Raw genomic sequence first — 23,833 nt, 5'->3', positions numbered from 1 at the left:
ATTTCTTAAGGCTTCAGGAGTATATGTGTGTATACATATATACACATGTGTTTATACACATTTGTGTATATATGTGCACATATACATATATACCTATACACACATATGTGCCTGTGTGTGTGCATGAGTGTGCGTGTGTGTGTGCATGAGTGTGTGTGTGTGTGTGTGTGTGTGCTCTACGGCTACTTTTCCAACCCCCACCAGAACCAGTGGGACAGATTCACAAAATTTGGCTTCTTCTCCCCCTTAAGTAAATTGGGTAATCCCAATTGTTTGGGGAGACTTTTCTAATGCTATTAGCCTGAATCTCAATTACTCCAATATCATTTGTCCATTATCATCTGTAGATATCATCTAATCAGTGCTTACAACCCCAATGTAATTTTGACCAGTTGATCATCTCTTTGATATCATTGATAACCAATTGATACTAATAGCTTTGCAAACTGACATTTACTGGGAAAGAGTACCAAGTACAAAAACTTCTTCCTGAACTAGGGCACATGCTCCTCTACCACTTCAGTCCTTCGGAAGAATAAGCTCAAAATTAAAGTGGAAACTACAAAGGATTCCCCCTCTGAATTCCCTTCTGAGTACAGTATAGCCAATGAATCACTGCACTGTTGAAAAAACTGCTGCTAGGTCTATCTATTACTGGGCTGGATCAAGCAGATCACTTAGGGACTATGCTAGTCCCCTACATGGGTCAGCTGCAAGGTTGGTTCATGATTGAGTCTAGTCAAGAAGGTTGCTCCTCAGGGATGGCTCCTAGGCCTGTCTGTAGTAGCTATAAGTTTTGGTTGCTCTGACAACCTGTGAAGGCTCTCCCAACACTTCAAAGGTCACATGGTCATAACTTAGTAACACACCAATGATAGAAGAAATAGCAGTACCATGTACTCAATGGCCACTCTTCACCAAGGAAGAAATGGGACAAGTTGCTCCATTGAACTCTTTTGAATGTACACTTAGTTCTGCCTCAGCAGTTAATTAACATAAAAGGCCTTTTCTTCCCATGCAGCAAGTGGATTGAAAGCAGTCACAGAATACCTATGCATGCTCTGAATCAGGGACAAGGTCCCCACCATTATGGGTCATGATGGATTTCCAAAAGCATGCTTCCTGAAGTATCCATATGGATTCGCTCTAAGTAGAAAAGATTTCACATCCATGTTCAAAGGATTAGACCCTACTATACTTCCAGACAAACCATATTTCATTGCTCTTGGTACAGGAAGTTCCAGGATTTCCAAAATATAGGTCAATAACTCAAGCCAAACAGGATAATATAAAAGTGGGAAAACCTAGAGAACTGAAGATTGCATAATGCAATTGCTGTGAGTCATTATAAGACATGGCAGCGATTTCATTTGCATATAGATATAAGACATTAAGCAGTAATATGATTTGCATATAGATGTGCATACAGTCAGGAAAAAGGAATGCCTAAATGCAAAATTAGGTGTGAACCTTTCACATTGCCCCTAGGTAAGTAGCTCTTTCTTATTTTCTCTTAACTGATGAAGTCTGAAGTGCCTTTCCACTTAGATTCTATGATTCCATGTTTCACTAAGAAATCCATAGTCATCATTTTTTGTACTCATTGCATACATGGAACTATTTTAAGCTCTACACAAAACTTACCAAGAAGTATGCCCACTAGGATGTTATAATTCAGCAGTACTAAAAAATAATTTAAAATTTTTTAAAAAAGAATTAAAGTGATTATATATGGATGGATAAAGCAGATAGTGATCAATCGAGTCAGGAAGACTTTTGTGACCATGGACAAGTTACTTAAAATTGCCTAAGGCTTAATGAAGCTAGGTTAGAGACTATAAGTTGACATTTGCCTCTGTGAAGGGAGTTTCTACATTAGAAGTTTTTAGATAAAAAAAAGTTTTTACATATTATACTTAAATGAAAATACAAAATACATTTAAAAGAGTTTGTTTTGTTTATGGAAAGGCTTGGGTTGTTTCTGATTTAATATTTCAACATAAGAATTGGACTGATTCAATAATCTTTAACAGATTATTCTTCTCTATCTACCCAAATTTCACTTTTTCAAATTACTTTTCTCCCTCAAACCTTAATAACCAATAAGTCTTACAAACCTATCATGAACCACTAAGCAAATATAGTCTAATCAATTCAGATGTCCAAATTCAAAATGACAATTTAATTTAGTCTATGAAAGATGAGATACTGCTTTTCTAAACTTTATAGCGATTTATTCTATTTAACGAAAATGAAAAGCATTTTCCTGTAAACCCTAATGAGTTGCACACACAAAAAAAATTCTCTGTTACACAAATGTGGTTGAGGTAGACCTGAGAATTTCATATGGAGCTAGACATGCAATCTAGTTCTTTTCTGTAGGGCATGCACTCTGGTCTCTTGCTAAAGGACATGTGTGAAACATTAACTCTTGATTGGTTCCTGTGACTGGGGTCAAAGACAATTTGCAACTGAGTCAGGAAAAGTCACCTACTTGGTACACTATAGAAGAAACAAGGAGAAATGCTCTAATTTCTATTTTATACACATTGTTCTCGAACTCTGTCACATCTCTTGGACTTCCACAGAAAGGAAGAGGATTTCCCTCCCACCCTGTTCCTAAGAGTGATAGCAGCATGCAGCTCAAGCACATGACAGTGAGAACACATGCTTGCCAACTGGGCCTGAGTCCATGACTGCATTCTTTAGCCTTTGTGTTTCTTTCTTGAGCACAGGTCTTCAACCAGCAATAAGTGATCCAGAGAGATGCTGTTTTCAGTCTAGCACAGACTTGGGCTGGGCCTCATAGGACACAATAACCTATACCACTCCTTATCCTATATCCTGCTATTGTGGTTTGCCCTGGGTTCACTGCTGGTGGACATTGACCTGGAATGAGAAGTAGTCTCCTCATTTCTTGTACCTGTGGGCTCATTAAACTCCCACCCTGACACCCTGGGGATAATTTGTCTATAGCTCTCAACTAGTGTCCCTTAAAAAAAAAGACAGGAGTCATAAAAAATAGTCAGGATACAATATGAATCAGATATGGAACAGGAAGTTGATTTCTGCATGGAAACAATAATAGACATAAAAAGAAGCACAGCATAAATCAACAGAACAATAGAAATAGGGAGTAAGCTATATAAGTATACGACTGGTACAGTCTGCTGGTTTTGTAAGGCTATTAAAATGGGCATTTTCCATTTCACTTTAGCACTGGGCAATGTGCACTTACATAGCCAACCTTAGAAATCTTTCTAGTGGCCTCTGTCTAATGCAGATACTTCTACTGTCAGCCACTACCACTCTAGGGACACCAAAGCCAGTGGCACTCACAGGTCTCCCAGGATCTTCAAACCTTTCAGAACTCACAAGCACTCGCATGCTTTGAGGCTGCAACTTGGTAAACTTCCGTGACAGAAACACATTAGACAGGTGTGATGCCATTCCAGGTCCAGGCTTTGCTAGTCCAGGCATATGTTTATGGCCATATAGATCCAGGTGCAGGAATGAAGCCAGCTGTCCTGCCTCACCCATAAATTGGAAAGACGCCCAAAGCAGCCGTCACATTTCAAAGCCAAAAGGAAGAGGGTGGTTAGAGGGGTGGGATGCCCCTTTTGTATATCTGTTGATTTGGGGAAGTCTTTATCACATACCCCCTAAGTCACAAATGGCTGGATGTAGACTCTTTCCTTTCTTCCATGAATACCAGGAATGGCAAATGAGCATTCTCTTAAGGGGAACAAGCAACTACTGCACAGTCCTTGAGCCTACCTCATTAGGACAAGAACTTCTGGGTTCTTGAGTCAATGGCAGTTGCCCACTATGATACCACTTCTTGGAAGAGAACTTTGTTAGGACAGACAGTGCTGGTCTGAAGTGAAAGTGATAGAATTATTCAGCAGTGCCACAAAGTGTTTTTGCCTTTTGGGAGATTGTCATAATGATAATGGGTTATTGTTTTATATTTTCAATATTTATTAATACGTACGTGGTCATGAGTCTTCTGTGTTCTTTAGAGGTAGATAGGTGGTACAGTGAATAGTGTAGGATTTGGAGACCTGAGTTCACACCTGTTCTCAAACACTTCCTGGCTGTGTGACCCTCAGCAAGTGAGACCCTGAAGTCTCACAGACTCAGTATCTCATGGTAAAAATGAGGATAAGAAGTACACCTATTTCATAAGATTGTTGTGAGGATCAAATGAATATGTAAGTAGGTTTGCAAATCTTAAAAGTTTGTACATAAGTTCTGCCTATTATTATTACAATGAGGAAATAAAGGCCTGCTTTGACTTTCTGGAAAGGTATTTCTTAATCCCTTTTTGGGAGACCCTAGACATGAGAACAAGAAAAACCTGACACCGTTTTGAGATCATATCTTCAGAATAAATATGAGTTCCATGTAAGTGAAGATCAAAGGTCTTTTGTGTGAGGTAGCTTCCTGAACCATAGGAAACACAAATCATCAGATATCCAGGTAAGCCACGCCTCGAGCTTCCTTCTCATTCGAGTTCATCCTCCACTCAGCTGTCGAACTGATCTTATTAAAGGGAGAGGTCTAAACATGTCACATGCTACCCCCTATTCCATAAACTCCCATAGCTCCCCATTACCTCCAGGACCAAATAAGTCTCCCTTTTGGCTTTTAAGGCCTTTCATAACCTGGCCCCTTCTTGTCTTACATTTTACTCCCTCAGTAACACTGGCTTCCATAATAGACTCCATGCTTCATGCATTTTCACTGTCTGTCCCCCAATCCTGTAATTGTCTCTCTTTTCTCTGTTTCCTGGCTTCCCTGACTTCCTTCAGACCCCATTTTATACAACATCCCTTTCCCAATTCCCCTTAATGCTAGTGTGCTGTCATGGACTCTTCAGTCTAGTGACACTGGCCTCCTTGTTCTACAAACAAGAAGCTACATCTCTCTATTCCTGGCAGTTTCTATGGCGATGTCCTGCCTCCGCTCTGACTCCAGACTTCCCGGTACACTCCCTATACTCTGTCCACTATACCGCCTCCCTTCCTTTTAAGTCCCAACTAAAATCCCGCCTTCTACAGGAAGCATTCTCTAACTCCTCTTAATTCCAGTGCTTTCCCTCTTTTACTTACGTCCAACTTAGCTTACTTTGTTTGCATGTTGTCTGGGAGACATTAGATTGTAAGTTCCTCAAGAGCAGGAGTTGTCTTTTGTCTCTTTTTGAACACTCAGCACTTAGCACACTCCTGGCGTATGTAGGAGCTTAATAAATGTTTACTGAATAAGGGAATGTGTATCTCCAAGTTATCTTACACATGGCTTGTTTGTACCTATTTGTTTGAATATGGTCTTTCCCATTAGACCATGAGCTTAGTGTATGGTGAACCCCCAAAGGAGAGGTGGGGGACAACCCACAAGGTTTTCTAAGGATCAGCAAACCTACCAGAAAAAACCTGTTTTCATGTGGGATCAAGTCATAAATAGCCACTGCACTTTCAGTTTGGGCTAGATGGAGAGACCTAGTTTCATTAAAAAAAAAAAATCACTCTTTTGCAATTTGCTTATTCACCGAGGAATCCTTTGTACAAGTGGTGGTACTGAGAGGTCCCAGAACTTTACTACTTAGCTATTTCCACCACTGCTTCACTACATTTACAAAAGCACCCAAGCAACAAGTGGGTATTAATACTTTAATGTTTTAAATAGAACCAACTTTAAATAGATACAACATATACACAAATACATAAAATTTAAACAAGCATCATTTGAATCAAATCAAATACGTAGTATAACAAGTGCATCAAATTCTAAAAATCCTAACAATAAACACAATCTAAGGCCAAGGGAAAGTAAGAGGTATATTCGAAAGACAGCTCATGGGGAAAAACCAAACAGGTAGCAGGCTAATCATTTTGACTTTACTACAGAGAGACAGGAATAGCCTATGGCTTTTTTTTCTTGCAATAGCCCTGCAGGAAATCTCTCTAAGAGAGGACATAAACAAAATGGAAAATGGAGTTCAAATGGTTACAGAAAGATGAATTTTACAGCTAAAGATTCCTTCTGTCCTCCAGTTCATATCAGTGTTTGCTTTAAAATAATACCAAACAACTCAGACTTGGTTTTTGAGGCTTTAAAATTCTACTTTTTTAAAGGTTAGGTCAAAATGCTGAGTGAGAGAAACAACTGAGAAATAACTGTATGAGATTGGAAAGGGGTACAGTGGCACTAGCAGTTAAGACAAGACTGATTTGGGGTTTTTTGGTTTTTATTTTGTTTGCAATTTTTTTAGCTGCTGAAAGTCAGGTAAAAGATATTATTACTAGGGACTGTTTTCTAAAAAGTCTTTCATTTTACCTTCTAAAAAGCAAAATGGATCCGAAACAGAATAATATAGCTATGTAATGATACACTAGTTCAATATATAACTAAACACGTGCTTTTAAATTGATTCTTAGATCATGAGAACTTAATCCTTTTTCTTAGCAATGGGATATATTTGAAGAACAAATATTTAAGCTTCAGAAAGAAGATGCAAACCTATCATTTTTAAACCTGCAATCCAATAATGATTCATTGGCAATAAGAAAATCTTTTTTAGTTTGCGCCTCTTTTCCCCAGTGATATCAAATTCAAGTTTTCCATTAATAAAGGAAAACTTTCCTCCTAAGCTGAAATAACCTCCACCAACCAGTGATTCAAAGTTTGCTTGGCCCATCTTAGCCACACTGAAGACAACCTATTATTACCACATACCACTGACAGAAGCTTTCATTAGAATATTGGTCATGGATTAAAAACACATATAGTTGAATGACTCAGCTATAAGTCCTGGGTCCATGGAGTCTGTGATTCTATAGACTTGGAAAAAATGAGAAGAGTTCAAGTTTCCTGGAAATATTTATAAAAATATTTTGTGAAACTAATGATCTGTAGTTAAATAAAAGTTTTGAGTCTCCTACATGCAACATACAAGTTAAATCCTAATTAGTTTCAAAAGATAAATCAATGTAGACTATTATCTGGAGCCTCAATAACACTATATCCCTTTCTAAAAAATATTTAAAAATCAATATTACTACAATCTAAATAATGTGATATTCTCATCAAGGCACAGAGAGTTAAATGTATAAATCCCTGCATGTTGACATGAGAATATATCCGTAAACAATTCTAGGAAATAATTCCCAGCAGTTGAATAAATGAATAGTGTTTTTATAACTAATTCATAATAAAATCCAAAGTATGGATCTTTTAACAATTCATGACCAAAGGCACAACTTGGTCAAAAATAAGTAAACATAGGAAAAAATTTTTAAAATTATTATAAATGATAGGTTTAATTGACACAATAAAGTGAGCATTGCTGAATTGTCAATCAGCACAGCAATGCCACAGCATATTTGGATTTTTTTTAAGCACTTAAGAGAACTGGCACCATTTTAACTTACTATGATCGATATAATTTCCCCCAATATTCCTTCCCTGATCGCTCACATTTACTGTATCATAAGTAATCAGGCTATTGTGATCAAATAAATTCCCATTCTGAGTCCTAGTATCCTCAGTTTATATGGGTGAGTTTTATGAATTTTAAACTTTAAGGGGCAACTTTCTTTCCCATTACTGCTAAAAAGGTGGCAAGGATAAACCACAGGGCTTCTCTATTATTTTTATTTCCTACAAATAATTTTCAGGGACAGTTAATGACAAAAAAGATCTCACTACTGCAACACTTTTAAATATAATGTACAGACAATGCCACTAGCAGTACAATCTTCAGATCATATTTCATATGCCTCCAATTCAGTTCTTAATGAGTGTTAAGAATTCTTCCCGGGTCTTTGGGTCTTCCCGGAATACACCCAACATGGTGCTGGTGACCGTTTTGCTGTTCATTTTCTGTACCCCTCGCATTACCATACACATGTGTCTAAAAAACAAGACAACAAAAAACGTTTATGTGAAAAGGTAATAGTTTGTCTTTAAAATAAAGAGTATGACAAAATACAAAAGACTAGATAATGTTATTTGCGTATTTCCTTCTTGTGAAAATTCTGCCTGAAAAGGTGATTTTTAAAAACTTTATATTTATTTTGCCTATTCTAGATTTTCACAAGATAGAAAGAAAAAACTTAAATCATTATCAGGACACATTTTGTTAGAAGGGGGAAAAATATTTTTTTTTACTAAAAGTATTATAAATGATCTATGGACTAACACATACAACTTAGCAATAAAGCCAGATTTCTCAGAGAGATTTGAGTACTGACTCTGGGGTCAAAGGATCTAGGTTCAAATCCTACCCCTGAATCTTAAAATCCTTCGTGACCTTGGAAAAATCACTTATCTTTTGTAAGTCTTGCTTTCTTAATCTGTAAAATGAGATTATGGAACCAAAACTGTATGGTTCCTTCCAATTCCAAATCTATGTCTCTGAGAATTTTACTTCCAAGGCACAGGTAATGTCATATATTCTTGAATGCTTATATTATTTAATAGTGTGTTTGTGTTTTCGGAAGTGCATCATAATCACAATCAAACAGAAGTAGAAGATGGTTAAATATGAATCATTAGAGTATCTGAGGATCAGAGATAACATATATCAAGCATATTATTATTTGTTATTATGATCTAGATACATTATCCATGCTGACTGGGATATATGCTTATAGGATATTCTGAAACCATATTGGTTAAATCCTAAACTCAACTCTAACTTGTAAAGAAAATGTATAAATGGCAGCTAAAGAATGCAAAAAACAAAAAAAAAAACAGTAGTAGTGTATTTAATTTTAGATCTTAAAATAATGTGTGAGACGGAATAATATGCTCACCATGGTGTAACTAAGAGCTAGCCTCGGGAAAACACTGTCCCTTGAGAACATGGGTTATTCTCCCTTGTTACAAAGAAGTAAGCAAATCATTTGACAGTTTATGTACTTCTGCATACACTTCTAAAAACGGGATTACTTCTACCTGATCTTGGTATCACAGACAAAATTATTAGTAAGATTAAGGATTAAGGAAGATTAAGTTTTGTGCCTTTTATACATAAATACAACTATATGTGTATAAGTATTAAAAATGATATTATCAATGTGTGCTGGGCATACACTAGCTGCTCAGAAGAGGAGTCGGCATTAAATACAAAGCTGATACTGCTGTAGCCAAGGCAACAATCTTTTAGCACACTGTGACATCACAAAAGAACAGATATTAACTTACGTTGCTTCAACAACCACTCCAACTCCAGCTGGCTGCAGGGCTTCTGTGACCGCTACCGCAATTTGTTTCGTGAGTCTCTCTTGAACTGTGAACGTGATAGGGAATTCAATTTAGGGGGTGGATACGAACATTTTAGTCCTTGCTACATTTGATTCATAAATGTTCTGGGTGGGAACAATGCAGATAATTTTCTGATCTTAAACACACACCAGATATCTGTTAAAATTTATTTGTTTTGGGTGTTTTACCAAGATGCACAGCAGTTTTTTGAAGCTTTTTTTTTTTTCCATTTGTAAGTTGGAGGTAACTACACAAAAAAGTAATACTGCACTAATGAAGGTTTTGGAAGTGTCTGTTCAAAGTACATGTTGGGTTTGCATAAAGGACTTGGTACTTTTATCTACACTGGCTTTCCTCATCTTTGGAGCATTTATTTGTAAAACCTTAAATTACCTCGAGTTTGCTGAGGTAAACTTACCATGGCAAAATACAAAGTCCATGGGACTTAGTAAAGTAATTTCAGTTTAGAAACAGATTTGGAACTTCTGGAGTCATTAAAGTCAAAAGTCAGTGTCCCTCGGTTTATTTAGAGATTAGAACACTCTTCCCAGTGGCACCGATACACTTTCTTAGTCATGGTGCCATGGGGAACTTGTGGAAGCATGCCACAAACTCTTACACCCTCACTGTACCAGGGCACTGACTGCTGCGTAGCAATCTCCTTAGATCACATGCAACTAAGGCACTGTGGGCAATCAATCATTAAACGTTTATTTAAATGCTGCAGAGGTGGCAACAGCATTAAGATAACATATCATGGGTTCTGTTCCTCCATCTCTCATATGCTGGGCTACTTTGGGTATCCGAGGTTGTTTCTGCTTTCTACCCCTAAAGCGATTAGGTGAACATTCTTTCTCAGGAGTGATCTTCAGCACTCAAACCAAATGCCAACTGTAGAATTAACAGGTATCTGTATTAAGAGGCTCTAGAAACAATCTGGAGTCTTTTCTATATGGCTCACAGGTGATGGAGTTAGATTAGCCATGACAGGTTAGGACTTAATACATATCAGTCTTTTTTTTTTTCCTCTTTCTTCCCTCCTATTTTCTTTTTTTTTCTTTTCAAATGCTTTATTAACTTCTAATTTATATCATTCATTTCCGTAAGATTTTGAGTTACAAATTTTCTCCCTATTTTTCCCCCTACCCCAAATATAGCGATCCTACTGGATATCCTCTCCTCCAATCTGTTCTCTCCCATACCCCCTCTGACTTTCCAGTAAGGCATGGTGGGATACATATGTGTCTTAAAGAGACCCATGTAACCATCAAGACCAATAGGCAGACAGAACTAGAAAGGGCCACTTCCACAAGACAGTACATAAGAAGGAAAAAAATTAACTCAAGGAATGGTGCTTCAAAAGGACCTGAAATAACTGACACAATAAACAACAAATCTTTATTAAGCACCTACAATGATCAAAGCTAGAGATAAATAGTGAAAGCAAAATAATCCCTGCCATCAAGGAACTTCAATTATACTGTAGGTATAATAATAGAATCTTTGTCATAAAGTGTCTCACTAAATTACCCATGTCAACACTAAGATATCTATATAAATAAGGTTAACCAAACAGTTGAAGCAGTGTCTGTTTTTCTTCCTATTCACTTACATGCCTAGAAGTTTCCAAAAATATACTTAGACAATTATATACAAATATGCATGCATGTACATGTATTCATTTTATATGCAGATATTTCTATACATGTAGGTATGCATAAATAGAAATATATAGAGATATATGTAAACACAGGTATAGAAATATTCTTATGTAAATATATTTATAGGAATACATATATGTGCACATATTTGTATAAATATATGTATATTAATATATACATAATCTACATGTAGATGTGTATAGCTATAGCTATACATATATCTATATATGGATATGTGAATGCATATATAAACACATACATGTAGACATACATACACATATTGTATGTCTACGCACATGTTTGCATATTGTTACATACACATGCATATGTATATTATATATTTGGACATTTTCTAGATATGGAAGTAAATAGTATATGCACATATACATACATTCATGTGTATATGCTGTGTTTAGATATAGATATGCAAGAATTGAGACCATAGGCAGAAAAGAAAGACTCTTACTAGAGGGCTCAACTATAAGTCCCCCACGATCTCATCATAAATATAGGGACTCAAGAGTGTACTTAATATATTTTAGAAACATCAAGCATTATAATGCTCATACTATAGACTGAAAAATTTTTCATAACATAAACCTACTGCCTATTATTCAGTTACCCCAATGTTATTGAAAAAAGCAATTGTGAGTATATAACAAAATGACTGTCTAGTATCTTTCTCAAAGTCATTAATGAAAATTTGTGATGTAAAAATAGAAAACTCTGACATAATTCATTCAGGTAATTAGTTAATATTTCAATTCATATAAAGAAGAAAACATTTGGACAGTTTACCTTGTAATCTCCGACTATAGATTTCCACAATCCTAGAAAATAAAGATTCATTTTGATGATTCTCAAAGTTTGAATGAAAATTTGCTATTATAAGAGTTCTCTTTATATTGTAAAACTCTCTACGACACTGAACATGGAACACAGTACCATAGCAAAATGTAATCCTTAGGGTTTACAATGTCACTGAAATCATAGGTAGACTAGAGAAGGTTAGTTAAATGAATAAAATCTTATTTATTAGGGGCGGCTAGGTGGCACAGGGAATAGAGCACCGGCCCTGGAGTCAGGAGGACCTGAGTTCAAATCCAGACTCAGACACTTGACACAATTAATAGCCATGTGACTTTGGGCAAGTCACTTAACCCCAATTGCCCTCCAAAAAGAAAAAAAAAATATTATTTATTTTATCCATTAGGTACAAGTCTACTCACTTATTTCAATTTTTTTCTTTCTTTTTGGAGGGGCAATTGGGGTTAAGTGACTTGCCCAATGTCACATGGCTAGTTAAGTGTTAAGTGTCTGAGCTCACATTTGAACTCAGGTCCTCCTGACTCCAGGGCCGGTGCTCTATTCATTGTGCCACTTAGCCGCCCCTCAATTTTTTTCCAAAGAAAAGTCACTGATGGTAAAAATTAGCATCCAGTAATAAAAGCTGTGTTTAACCAAAAGTGGAAGTTTCCCAGTAAGCTCAAAAGGAAGAATCAAGCATTATAATTAATCATAATATTTAACAGTTCCAACTACAAATTAAAAACAGAGATGATCTGTTTAATAATTAATAGCAGTCCATCCTCAAGTACACCAAATAAGCCTATTAGTATAATCAGATTTGAGCCAATTATACCCCCCCTTTGATATATCTTTATAAGAAAGGTCTACACAAACACCTTTGATGTTCTATAAGCTTTATAACACTGAATTATGTCATGAATTCCTCAAAGGAACTCTGAAAATGCAAAAAAAAAAAAAAAAACCACAATGAAAGTTCTATAGAAGAAAGGTCAAGGCATGCATACATCTTCCTTCACAGTGGAGAGGTGAGAGACCAGTATGATAAAATACTGTATAGCAAATAAGAAAAAGTTTTTATGTTGGTTTTTTTCCTTAATTGTTTTTCTTTGTCCCAATCAGGATCAGGAGGACAAAACATAGAAAAGGCATCACTAAAACATTTTGAAAAAGATAAATTATCAGAGAAGAGAGATTTAGGGAAGGTTGAGGTCTTAGGTTCATGATAACATTTGAAATATCAAGGGCATATCTGGGAGTCCTTATATTACCTACTAGTAAATTATTAGCTAAAATAGCCATTCTTAATCTTTTTTTGTGTGTCACAGACTCTTTTGGTAGTCTGATGAAAAATCTATGAACACTTTTGCATAATATTTTCAAAAGCATAACAAAATCCATAGAATAGGAAAACAATGATACTAAAATAGTTGTCAAAATCTTTTTTAAAAAACAAGTTTATAGGAGCGGCTAGGTGGTACAGTGAACAGATCACCAGCCCTAAAGTCAGGAGGACCTGAGTTCAAATCTGGCCTCAGACACTTAATACTTACTAGCCATGTAACCTTGGGCAAGTCACTTAACCCCAACTGCCCTCCAAAAAATGAGAACAAACAAAACCAAGTTTATAGCCTACCAGGCTAAGAATCTCTAGCCTAAAGTCTTTAAAAATCTAAAAGGATATATCTATATTTGCTTTGAAAATACAGAAAGTGAAATATTACAAGGGTGAGTTGGAAGTTAGGAGTGAAGATTGGAGGCAACAATAAAAACTTTTTCTAAAACAAATACATACTTTTTACCTCTCTCCAAAGTTACACTGATGACATTTCAGCTAGAAAGTATCTTCAAATTACAGAAATGATAGTGTTATTCTTAAGAATAGTATGACCATTCATTAACCACTCCTCAGTTTACAAAGGTCCTTAATTCGATATATTTTGTTTTATCCTCATTTCCTTGAAGGTACACAACAAAATAAAATGATAATAATTTAGCTTAATATAACAACACTACTTTCAAATGTGTTTTCTTCGTTCTGTAAATCCTTATACATGGAAAGTTCTATCCCATAAGAATTGTTATTTCTTCTAAAAGTTGGTTAGGTGGGCAGGGCAGGTTGCACAGTGAATAGAGCACCAGCCCTGGAGTCAGGTGGACCTGAGTTCAAATCTGGATTCAGACACTTAATGTGTACTAGCCGTGTGACCTTGGGCAAGTCACTTAACTCCAATTGCCCTGCCCTCCCCCCTTCCAAAAAAAGCAAAAATATAAATAAATTAATTAAATTAAAAATAAAAGTTGGCTACAACCTACCTTTCAAGCTTTATTTACCACAACTTTCCCATATTAATGCCCTCTTCCAGCCAAATTGTTCAACTCATTCACTGCTCCCTGTCCAAAACACTTCCAGCTCTTTGCTACTTCCAAGTCTTCGTTTTCAAAATGCCCTTTTCATTTGTTGTCTTTGAAATCATCCCAGTCTAGAGCTTTCCCTCATACTAACTCTGGGAGGAGCTATTACTTATTTGGTACTTTCTTACTGCCTTTTATTTTTAATTATCATATCCATTTTCAATCAGATTGTGAACTCCTTGGGGTTGAGAACCATTTTCTAATTCTCTAAACAATCCCCTCCTGTCTCCAAAAGCCTTGCCACATAATGCTCAAACAGCAGTGAATAATGCTAAAGTGGGGCCTTACCATATTCTGAATCAAAGGAAGGGTCAGTTAAATTATACTTATGAAGACAAAAAATACGCCACCCCAAATTCACATTTACTTGGCAAAGTTTATTCATAAAGCTTTATTCACAACCACCTTTGTGGTTGGTATTGCAAATATAATTGTTCCCTTTTTACAGATAAAGTAGCTAAGATTCAATGACTGGAATGAATACACAGTTAATCCAACTGCCCCTGAACCCAGTTTTCTATTCTAGTCTAGGATTCTTTTCCACTACCACTACACTGATTCTCTATTAAAGAAGTTGAACATATTATTTCACATTTCTGTTCATCTAATAATCTCCTTCCTTCAAATCTGCAAGTACCAGGACCAGATTCATTTGGCATTAAGCACTACTTTAAAAAAAAAAATACTTTAGAAAATGCTTTCTATTACTGGGAATATAAACTGCTGTGTTGGTCAGCTTCTTATTTAATCTTTTAAAAGCTTTTCTTTGAAATCCAATCCCTCCCCTAGATAACAAAGTGGATTATCCCCTTAATCCAAAGTTAATATTATTATTTACTCCTTGATGGAACACAGAGTTTTCTAAAACTCCCTATCTAGAAATTTTCCCCAGTAGATATTCTACCTATAATTTAACAGGGTTTTTTTTTTTTTAGAGAATGCTACATTAATCAAGGGAAAGCTATAAATATTTATTGTATCCTGTTTTATGGAATCTGAAATTTATTCATAAGAACTCTTCTCAGTCAACAAGCATTTATTATTCCGTGCCTACCAGGTCCCAGGCATAAAGCAGAGACTCTTCTGCAGGGCACTGTTAAATTAGGTTGTTTTCTTTTGTTTTCAAGAGTCTTGATTTGCTAAAGAGAATGCAATTCTTGTACTGTCTAACTTCAATGTCAATATACAGAATACTATGAAACTACATTGACCTGCATGACTAAACAGGGGTCTTTTGAAGTTAAGGATGGGGAAAGGTACTGAAATGATTCTCTCTTCCTCCCTAATTCACTTTCCTCTACTTCTATAGACAAATAAAAGTAAAATAGAGGTAGCTACAGGGAATGGTCAAGAATAGTTTCCACCCCCATTCAGAAGAGCTAGAATTAAATTACATTATCTTCTTTAAAAGGACCAATCCAATTTGGATTGATTTTTAGCAACAAGGATTTACTTTCTGGTTTCTCTTTGAAATCCAATTAACCAAAAGACCCCTGTCTCCTGAATATTCTGAGTAAAAGAACACCATTCCTCTTCAGTACCCCTCTTCAAAATCTATTATTAACAAATGGAAAGGTTTTGCTGACTAAGTCTCACTGCATAGAATCTGTACTGCCCTACCTAGATGGCACAGTGGATAGGGCTCTGGGCATGGAGCCAGGAAAAACTGAGTTCAAATCCAGCATTGGACAGTTACTAGCTGGGTAACCAGACTCTCTCTCTCTCTATGTCTCCATTTCCTCAACTATAAAATGATGGCAATAACCGCACTTACAACTCAGGACTGATGTGAGAATTAAATGAGATATTTGTAAAGCACTTAGTACTAGCACTTAGGACTTAATAGATTCCTTCTGAACTCTAGCAAAGAAAGGCTGCCAATTCTGATTCTGTCACTTTTGCTTGGTGACCTCTATGACCTCTTGATGGCATATTTTTCATTTGAGAAATGGGGAAATCATGCAATTAGTCATAAGACATCTCTTTCTCACCATGCTTCTTTATTGGGTCATAAAAATAGGAAGCAGTGTTACGTGATGAATAAAAGACCTTGAAAACCTGTGCTCACATTTACCTTTTGACACTTACTGGCTGTGTGAAATCACCCAAGCCATTTAGCCTCTGGGCACGCTAAGCAATTCTCTGACTATACTTAATAAAAAAAGTACTGACCACACTGATAGAAGTTTCTTCTAAAAGAACTGGACTATATCAATGAAATTGGGCCCAGACCCTGTTATAATTCTCCTTCTTGAATTTTTCCTAAAAATATGTAATCTGTTTTATTCACTTTAATAAATATATAATAGTAAATTGAGATCTAACCCTAAATTAAAAGCTTAATGTGATTACAATTACAAAAATAATACTATTCCAATATGACTCACCAGATGGTAATCATTAAAAGGCAAAAGTCCTATAAATCCATTTCATTGATGAGCATCACTTCCAAATAGTACTTACCTAGCAAGCTTGCTGAGGCCAAGGAGTTGTTTATTAGGAAGATAACCTATATGAACCTGTTGAATAGAAAACCATTAATTAAATCAAAATATTATACTATGCAAATGACAAACCAGTTATTATGAAATATATATAAATACATGAGGACACTTAAAACTAAAATATATCTAAAAATCTAGATTACCTAGGAAGCCATGCATTTTTACAAATACCAAAAAGATTTGAGACTGGGCTGGAACAAAAAGGATGAGAAATAAATATAGGAGGATTTAGGTCTCTTATTCATCAAATATGATGATTCTATTTTTGCTTTGATAAGTTAGACTTATGGGACATTTTTCAAAGACTACTCTATATCCATAAAACTAATATTCTTATGTACATAGGAAAAATATAAGTAACAACAGTAAGTCCCTTCCATTTAAAGATTATAAATATATCCATAACAGAGTAATCTGTGACCATACAAAGCCATTCTTGCACTGAGTACTACCAGATAATGTAAATGAGAAATTTGATCCACATTTTCCCATCTTACTTGGTACAGTCACAAGATATAGTCACCATTTTAATATTATTCTTTTACAAAAAAAAAAGGAACACCTCTTTCCTAGTGAGAGGCTAGCAAAAGCACTGAGCAAACAACAAAACTGGCCACAGCATTGTAGGGGGCTTTAAAGAGGTAAGCCATGGAGTCAGTTTGGCCAGTCAAGTTAGTCAAAATATAGCTAGCTGTCAAGGAAGAATCTAATCACCTATCACCTCTGGGCAGGGAAGATGGGATTTTCTTTCATCCCTCCCTCTCTATGGGTCACAATATCTACTTTCCCAGAAAGAGAGAGACACCTTACCTAGAAGTTATAAAATCAGTTCTAAGTTTGAGGCACAATAGAGGAAGCAGAGACAGTCATCCCAGACTAGAAGCAGCTTCAAAGAGTGGGACCTCTGGGGGCAGAAAAGGGAGCTGCCTATAGACTTCAGAGCATCCTATCCCTAGCAATCAAAAATGTCACTCTTTAGAGAGGAAGAGACTGAGAGCCCAAATGAGTCATTTGCCCACCAGAAATATTTCTAGCAGGGAGAGGGTCATCAGGACTCCAAAAAGAGACAAAGAAGTGGTGAGCAGCCTTTTCCACACGTTTCCTACCACTGCAAATATGGTTCACTACCATTGTTGTCTATTAATCAATCAATAAACACTTGCTCAGTGCTTTTGATGTTCAGCATACTAGGCTTAAGCCCTGTGTCAGTCAGAATATAGAAACAGCCTCTGCTCTCAAGAAACCAACATACACATGAAAGATGCAGAGTAGATGAAAGGTGAGCTTAGAGGATAACACTAAAGTGACTAGGGGAGTAGGGAAGGATTCGTGAAAATGGGGGCACTTAAGCTGTGTCTTGAAAAAAGCCAGAGATGTCCAGAGCCAGAGGTGAGGAGGGAAAGCATTCCAGGCATGGAGAACAGTCAGTACAAAGGCAGAAAGATGAGAATTGAGTGTCATGCAAAAGAACAAGTTGGCTGATGTAGCTGGCTTGTAGTGTGCACAGAGGGCATTTAATGTGAGAAGATGGAATGGGAAAAAGGGACCTGGTTATGAGGAGCCTTAAATACCACAAAGGGGATTTTATACTTGATTTTGGAAGTAATAGGGAGCCACTGAGGTTTACTGAGTGGGGTGGGAGGTGGTGACATGGTTAGATTTCCAACCTTAGAAAATCCACTTTGACAGATGAGTGAAGTATATGCTGGGGTAGGGAAAGACTTGATTCAGGGTGACAAATGAAAAAGTAATTGTGATAGTGCAGAGGAGAAGTGATGGGAGCTTGCAATATGGTTGAGTGGAGAGAAGGGGACATATATGAGGGATATTTTGAAGATTAAAAAGATAAGATTTGGCATGGATTGGCAATGTGGGGATAGGATAGTGGTGGCCTCAACAGTAACAGGGAAGTCTGGAGGCGGGGGGAAATATGAGTTCTGTTTTGGACATGCTCAGTAAGAAATGCCAGTGGGACATCAATTTGGAACTGTCCATTTGGAGGTGTAGAATTAGAGATCAGAAGAGAGACTATGGCCAGATTTGTAGATCTGTGAATCATCTGCATAAAAATAAAAATTGATCACATGGAAACTGATGAGACTACAAAAGGTGATAGAATAGGGGGAAAAGGAACACTCACTATTATGTTATCCTGGGCAAGTCATTTTGCCTTTTCTGGGCTTTAGTTTCCTTATCTGTAAAATGAGGGAGTTAGACATCATGACTTTTAAGTCCCTTCTAGCTCTAAAACTTTGATTTTGTGATCTTATGAGAAAAGGATCCAGGACAGAATCATAGGAAAAGGAAAAGAACCAAGAGAGAGCAGTGTCATGAAAACACAGAGGAGAAAGTGACCCATATAAGAAGGTGATCAACAGTGTCAAATGTATGTGCTCACTTCTCCCTCTATGGGTATACTGTGGGTACTGTGGGTACCCCAAGTTTATGGTTTTATAGCTACTGTTTTATGGTTACTGTTCTTCCCATGCCTTCTTAGTAAACTTCTTTGCTAAGAGCTGACTGCATCTACAAGCCATTAACGGGAAGGACAACAGTGGAGGTTTGTGAGTGATTAGTTTTAGAAGTGGGCACCCAAAGGGTTCCCTATAAACTGACAGTAGTAGCCACAGTTATAGTTAAGTTTTATTTGCAGCTAACAGCTTCCATCTTCTGAACTAAGGAAACAAGATGAACCTTCAACTACTCTTCATGAATACAAGTCCTATCCCAGTTAAGTCTTCACAGGGAGGAAGTGTAGTGTACTAGTTAATGTGCTCGCCTTGGAGTCAGGAAGACTTTGGTTCTGTCTCTGCCACATACTGGCTAAATAACCCTGGGAGAACCACTAAATCTGCAAGAGCCCTAGGCATTGACATCTAAAATGCTAACAGAACATATTTAATTATGTACCTCATAAAATTAATTTTTTATGCTTGATATTAAAACAAGCCAGTTAGATCAGGATCCTTTTATTTGGTAGAAGAGAGAAAGAGGGAGAGAAATTTATAGATAAGGATAGCTAGAGAGACCAAATATCCATAAGTATAGCCCCTGACTCCAATTCTGACAACCCCCATACTTAGCATTATCCACTTAATTTAAGACTAGAACACTTTCAAAAGGTATATATATATATACATATATATATAGTGCTAGCTGCACAAGCACTTGGTATAGAATCCCAGGGACCTCTAACACAGAGGGTTCATTCAGATCGAGTAATTTGGCTAGAAAGGGCTAATCCTAGGATTCAGCTACCTTTATAGATTACTTCACTTCTCACATACCAGGTCAAAGCAGGAATCCCAGTTATTGCAATGTGGTAGAGAAATGTTCACATCTTATAACCTCTTTGTAAGAGAGAATATAATATAACCATTAAATCAGTGTGTATATCATCAGTAACCCTTCTGGTTAGATCAATGGCATGTGGCTTTGTCTATATTCTTTACAGTCTTGAACCTAACAATAATGAGTATAAAGCATAGCACTTCTCTGAATGATCCCTCTCATGGGGTTAAAGAAAATGCCAATTTGCTGTTCATGTAAAGGATAATTAGTTGACCCAAGAGCTTAACTGAGTTTAAGAGCACAGCACTTTATCCCACAGATGTGGTCACAGGAATAATGGATATATATGGTACTAGTGCTGCAAGGTACCTTAGAGACCTTGTCCTTAGTTCAACTTCCTCAATTTACAGTTGCAGAAAATAAGGACCACAGAGGTTAAATGGCTTCCTTGGTCAAGGACACACAGACAGTTATTAACAAAGATAACATTCAAAACCAGATCATGGGGCGGCTAGGTGGCACAGTGAATAGAGCACGGGCCCTGGAGTCAGGAGGACCTGAGTTCAAATCTGGCCTCAGACACTTGACACACTGGCCATGTGACTTTGGGCAAGTCACTTAACCCCAATTGCCCTCCAAAAAAAAAGGCAAAAAAAAAACAAAACCCCAGATCGTTTAATAGCCAATTAACTGCTCTCTTCACTCCGCCATTTTGCCTTCCAATATAAAGGTACTCAGAGACAGATTGGGATCCATTCGTTTAGCCAATACTTTATGGTGCAATTTAGGTCTAGTCTACTTTGATCTCTATTCGATTTCTATAGTGTTAGAAATGTACCTAGCTAAACACTCATTCTTATTATCTGTTATTCAAGCAACCAATCAGCTGATAGGTAAAAAAAATAATAATAATAAATTACTAAGAAAAACAGAAAGCACCAGAGTTGTTGTTCATCCTTTGTTTTTGAAGAAGACCAATGATATCACAATTCTGGAGTCACCGTGTGGTGTTTGGCCATGGCTGATCAGACTAAAATGAGTTTGGAAGGCACTACCACATATTGGACACAAGTGGTCCATTAGAACAGTTAGAGTGGAAGCAGGTCTGGATGTGTACAACTCACATTTCCTTTGTTCTTCTCTGATTCTGCTTTTCTCATGGAGTACAATGTGTTCTTTGATATGAGAACGCCATGCTGGATGGTCCTGTGCCAGCGCCTCCTATGTCTCACATTCAATTTTAAAGTTCTTCAGAGAATTCTCGAGAATGTCCTTATTACTACTGCTTCTTCTGACCACCATGTATGAGCACTTACTTTGTGCAAGTTATGTAAAATAGTCTTGTGGGTAAGCCTGCATTTGGCACTTGAACTATGTTGCCAGCCCACTGGATTCACACTCTTTGCAACAGAGTTTGAATGCTTGGCAGTTCAGCTCAAGAGAGGAGCTCAGTGTCCAGTACCTAATTTTGCCAGGTGAGCTTCAGGATCTTCCTGAGACAACTCAAGTGGGCAGTTCAGTCTTCTGGTATGCCACTGATAACCTGTCCGGGCTTCACAGGTATACAACAGTGCAGCCAGCACTCTGTAGAACCATATTTTCAATTTGGTATGCAGCCTGATACTTCTCTCCCACACTTTCTTTTGGAGCCTCTCAAACATTGAGTTAGCTCTGGCAACACATGCCTCAACCTCATTATCTATGTGGACAGGTCTGGGGAGTATACTGCCAAGGTAAGTGAACTTATCCACAGCATTGAAAACTTCTCCCATTATGACCAATGGTTCCACATATGGATGGTGTAGTGCTGGCTGGTGGATGATCCCTGTTTTCTTGGTGTTGCTTGCCAGGTCAAAATTAGTATAGGCAGCAGAGAATCAATCCATACTCTGTTGCATCTGGGTCTCAGAGGCTGCACTGAGTACACAATCATCTGCCAACAAAGTCATGTACCAACTCTCTCTCTAATTGGGCCTGGTCTTGGCTTGTAAGCCTTTTCAATTTAAGAATTTACCATCAGTGCAGAAGCCAATATTGATGCCATTTTTGTCCTCACTGAAGGCATATGACAACATCATAGAAAACATCATGCTAAAGAGCATGGAAGGAAGCATGCAACCCTGCTTCACCCCATTGATGACTGGGAAAGCATTACAGCATTGTCCTTCATCCAGAACCTGTGTGCATGCCGTCACAAAACTGGCATACAATGCTCACAAACTTCTCTGGACAACCCAATTTTGCCATGATCTTCCATAGGCCCTCATGACTGACAGTATCAAATGCCTTGGTCAGGTTGATAGGCATGGTATACAGACCTCTGTTCTGCTTCTGGCATTTTTCCTGGAGTTGTCAGGCAACAAACATCATGGTGACTGTTCCATGGCCCTTTCTGAAGCCACTCTGGCTCGCAGGTAGATGACAATCTTCCAGATGATTAATCAGCCAATTAAGGAGAACTGTGGCAAGGATACTGCTGTCAATGATTAGAATAGAGATCACCCTGTGGTTGTCACAGGACAGCCTATTTCCTTTTCTTTTACAGAGATGAATAATCGGGTCCATCCTTAAGCTTTGGGGAGATAACTTCCTCTTGCCATACAACATGGAAGATTTCAGTCAGCTTCTGTATAAACAATGAACTCCCTGCCCTAGAGATCTCTGCTGAGATGGAATCAGCACCAGATGCTTTGCCGCACAAGAGGAGCCTGATGGCATTCATTATCTCTTCTTCAATTGGAGGTTCAGTTAAAGAAGAAATTATTACAACCTAAGGCATAAGATCTATAGCTTCAGAATTGGTTGATGACAATCTGTTGAGGGCACTATGGAAGTGTTCTGCCCATGTCTCCAGGATAATGTTCTTGTTCTTGATTAGCGTGGCTCCATAAGCACTAAGTAGTTGAGATCCACCAGAGGTCATGGCTCATAGTCTTCATGGCATCATAGAAGCATTTGGGATTATTGTTGTCAACATAGACTTCAATCTCATCTGACTTCTCACTGAGGCAAGAATCCCACATCTAAGTTTCACTAGCACTTTGTTTTTGATCAACTTAAATGCTGCCAAGCTATCCTGCTGATAAACTCTGTGAACTTTTTGTTTTTCATTTCTCATTTAGCAGCTTCTGAATTTCCCCATAATTTTCATCGAAGCAATCCTGATGTTTATAGATGTTCTGATCCAGATGAGCAAATGCAGTGCTGTGCACCAAGTCTCTGAAAGCTGCCCACTTCTCTTCCTTTTCTTTCTTGTTCCACCATTGCTGACTCTATGCTGATTCAGCTTTCCCTCCAAGTCAGCATTTAACATTTTTTTTTTTTGCTTTTTCAGGGCGGGAGGGGAGGGGAAGGCAGGGAAATTGGGGTTAAGTGACTTGCCCATGGTCACACGGCTAGTAAGCGTTAAGTGTCTGAGGCCAAATTTGAACTCAGGTCCTCTTGACTCCAGAGCCAGTGCTCTATTCACTGTGCCACCTAGACACCCCAGCATTTAATTTTTCACTCACAGAGAAATATTCTAATTTGTTATCATTGAGTCTCCTAACAGTTGTCTTCTACTGGGGCTTCTGTTCTTACTGAATGCAAATGTTTAGCTTAGAGAAGATGAGTCTGTGATTGGTCCAGTACTCTGTACCACATATCACCTTCATCCTTCTCACATCCTGCCTGTCTCTTTTGACAATGATGTAATTAAGATGTAAGGGGTGTTCAGGGAGTACCAGTACCTCTGATGAGAGAATTTGCCAAGTCCTTTCAGGGCTCCTCATCCACCTCTGATGTCCACCTGTCACCTAACTCTCACCTGTATCTCTAAGAAGCTATACCATGCGCAGCAGCCACACCCTCGTAAAACCATCTAGGCCATGGGCCAAAATAGGTCGA

The 23,833-nt window shown here is 37.5% G+C and overlaps 1 protein-coding gene across 1 annotated transcript in view; it reads right to left on the bottom strand.

Moving 5' to 3' along the window:
• Window positions 1–5,658: 5,658 nt before the first annotated feature.
• The window catches only part of GCH1 (GTP cyclohydrolase 1), a 78,071-nt gene continuing 59,896 nt past the window's right edge, over window positions 5,659–23,833 (bottom strand). Inside the window, 4 exon segments of the mRNA XM_069082334.1 lie at window positions 5,659–7,915; window positions 9,211–9,295; window positions 11,730–11,761; window positions 16,617–16,672. Of these exon segments, the coding sequence (XP_068938435.1) occupies window positions 7,789–7,915; window positions 9,211–9,295; window positions 11,730–11,761; window positions 16,617–16,672 (300 nt within the window). The 3' untranslated portion in view covers window positions 5,659–7,788.

The sequence above is a fragment of the Petaurus breviceps genome, unplaced genomic scaffold (genome assembly GCF_028583685.1).
Source record: "Petaurus breviceps papuanus isolate PSGF00001 unplaced genomic scaffold, PetGlider_PUasm1.0 164, whole genome shotgun sequence".
NCBI lineage: Eukaryota > Metazoa > Chordata > Mammalia > Diprotodontia > Petauridae > Petaurus > Petaurus breviceps.
This window is presented reverse-complemented; position numbering and strand designations above follow the sequence as displayed.